Below are 595 nucleotides of genomic sequence, written 5' to 3' on the forward strand. Positions count from 1 at the left end.
GAATATGTACAGATGTAGATGAATGTCAGACGGGCACCCACCGCTGTGGAGAGGGCCAAATCTGTCACAACCTGCCCGGGAGCTACCGCTGTGACTGCCAAACCGGCTACCAGTACGACGCTGTTCGCCAGCTCTGTGTGGGTGCGTATTAACACATGCATTGACACACACAACAAATACACAGTCAAAACACAAGTTCACACAGTAGGCTTGCTGAACAGAACACCACTTCAAAAATGATCTTACAGAATACTATGCAATACAAGAGGACGTTTTTTTTAGCATTAGCATTAACATCTGTAACACAGGAAAACTGACTTCTGACCTTAAACATATTCAAATGTTTTAGAAGTATCTTAAACCACAGCTGCAAAATAAAGCACTTGAAGGGTTTAAAAACAGTTTGGATACCGTGACTGAATTACCCAAAAGACATCATCTTCTCTGTGATTAGCCAGACTAACAGTGTGCATATAGATGAAGCTGACAGCAGCTCATGCTCCATAGAGCGTGCAGATTATCCTAATGTCTTATCTCTTCTACTCCTATAGCAGAGTGAAATAAGACAGCAAGGCAGGGAGAGAGAGATGCTCCC

The 595-nt window shown here is 43.2% G+C and overlaps 1 protein-coding gene across 1 annotated transcript in view; it reads left to right on the forward strand.

Annotated features, from left to right (window-relative positions):
* The window catches only part of LOC107551113 (fibulin-2-like), a 64,860-nt gene that overhangs the window by 52,848 nt on the left and 11,417 nt on the right, over positions 1-595 (forward strand). The window contains exon 13 of the mRNA XM_016232607.1: positions 13-141. Within this exon, the coding sequence (XP_016088093.1) occupies positions 13-141 (129 nt within the window). The remainder of the gene's footprint in view (positions 1-12; positions 142-595) is intronic.

Source organism: Sinocyclocheilus grahami, unplaced genomic scaffold (assembly GCF_001515645.1).
Source record: "Sinocyclocheilus grahami isolate Dianchi unplaced genomic scaffold, SAMN03320097.WGS_v1.1 scaffold415.1, whole genome shotgun sequence".
Lineage (NCBI taxonomy): Eukaryota > Metazoa > Chordata > Actinopteri > Cypriniformes > Cyprinidae > Sinocyclocheilus > Sinocyclocheilus grahami.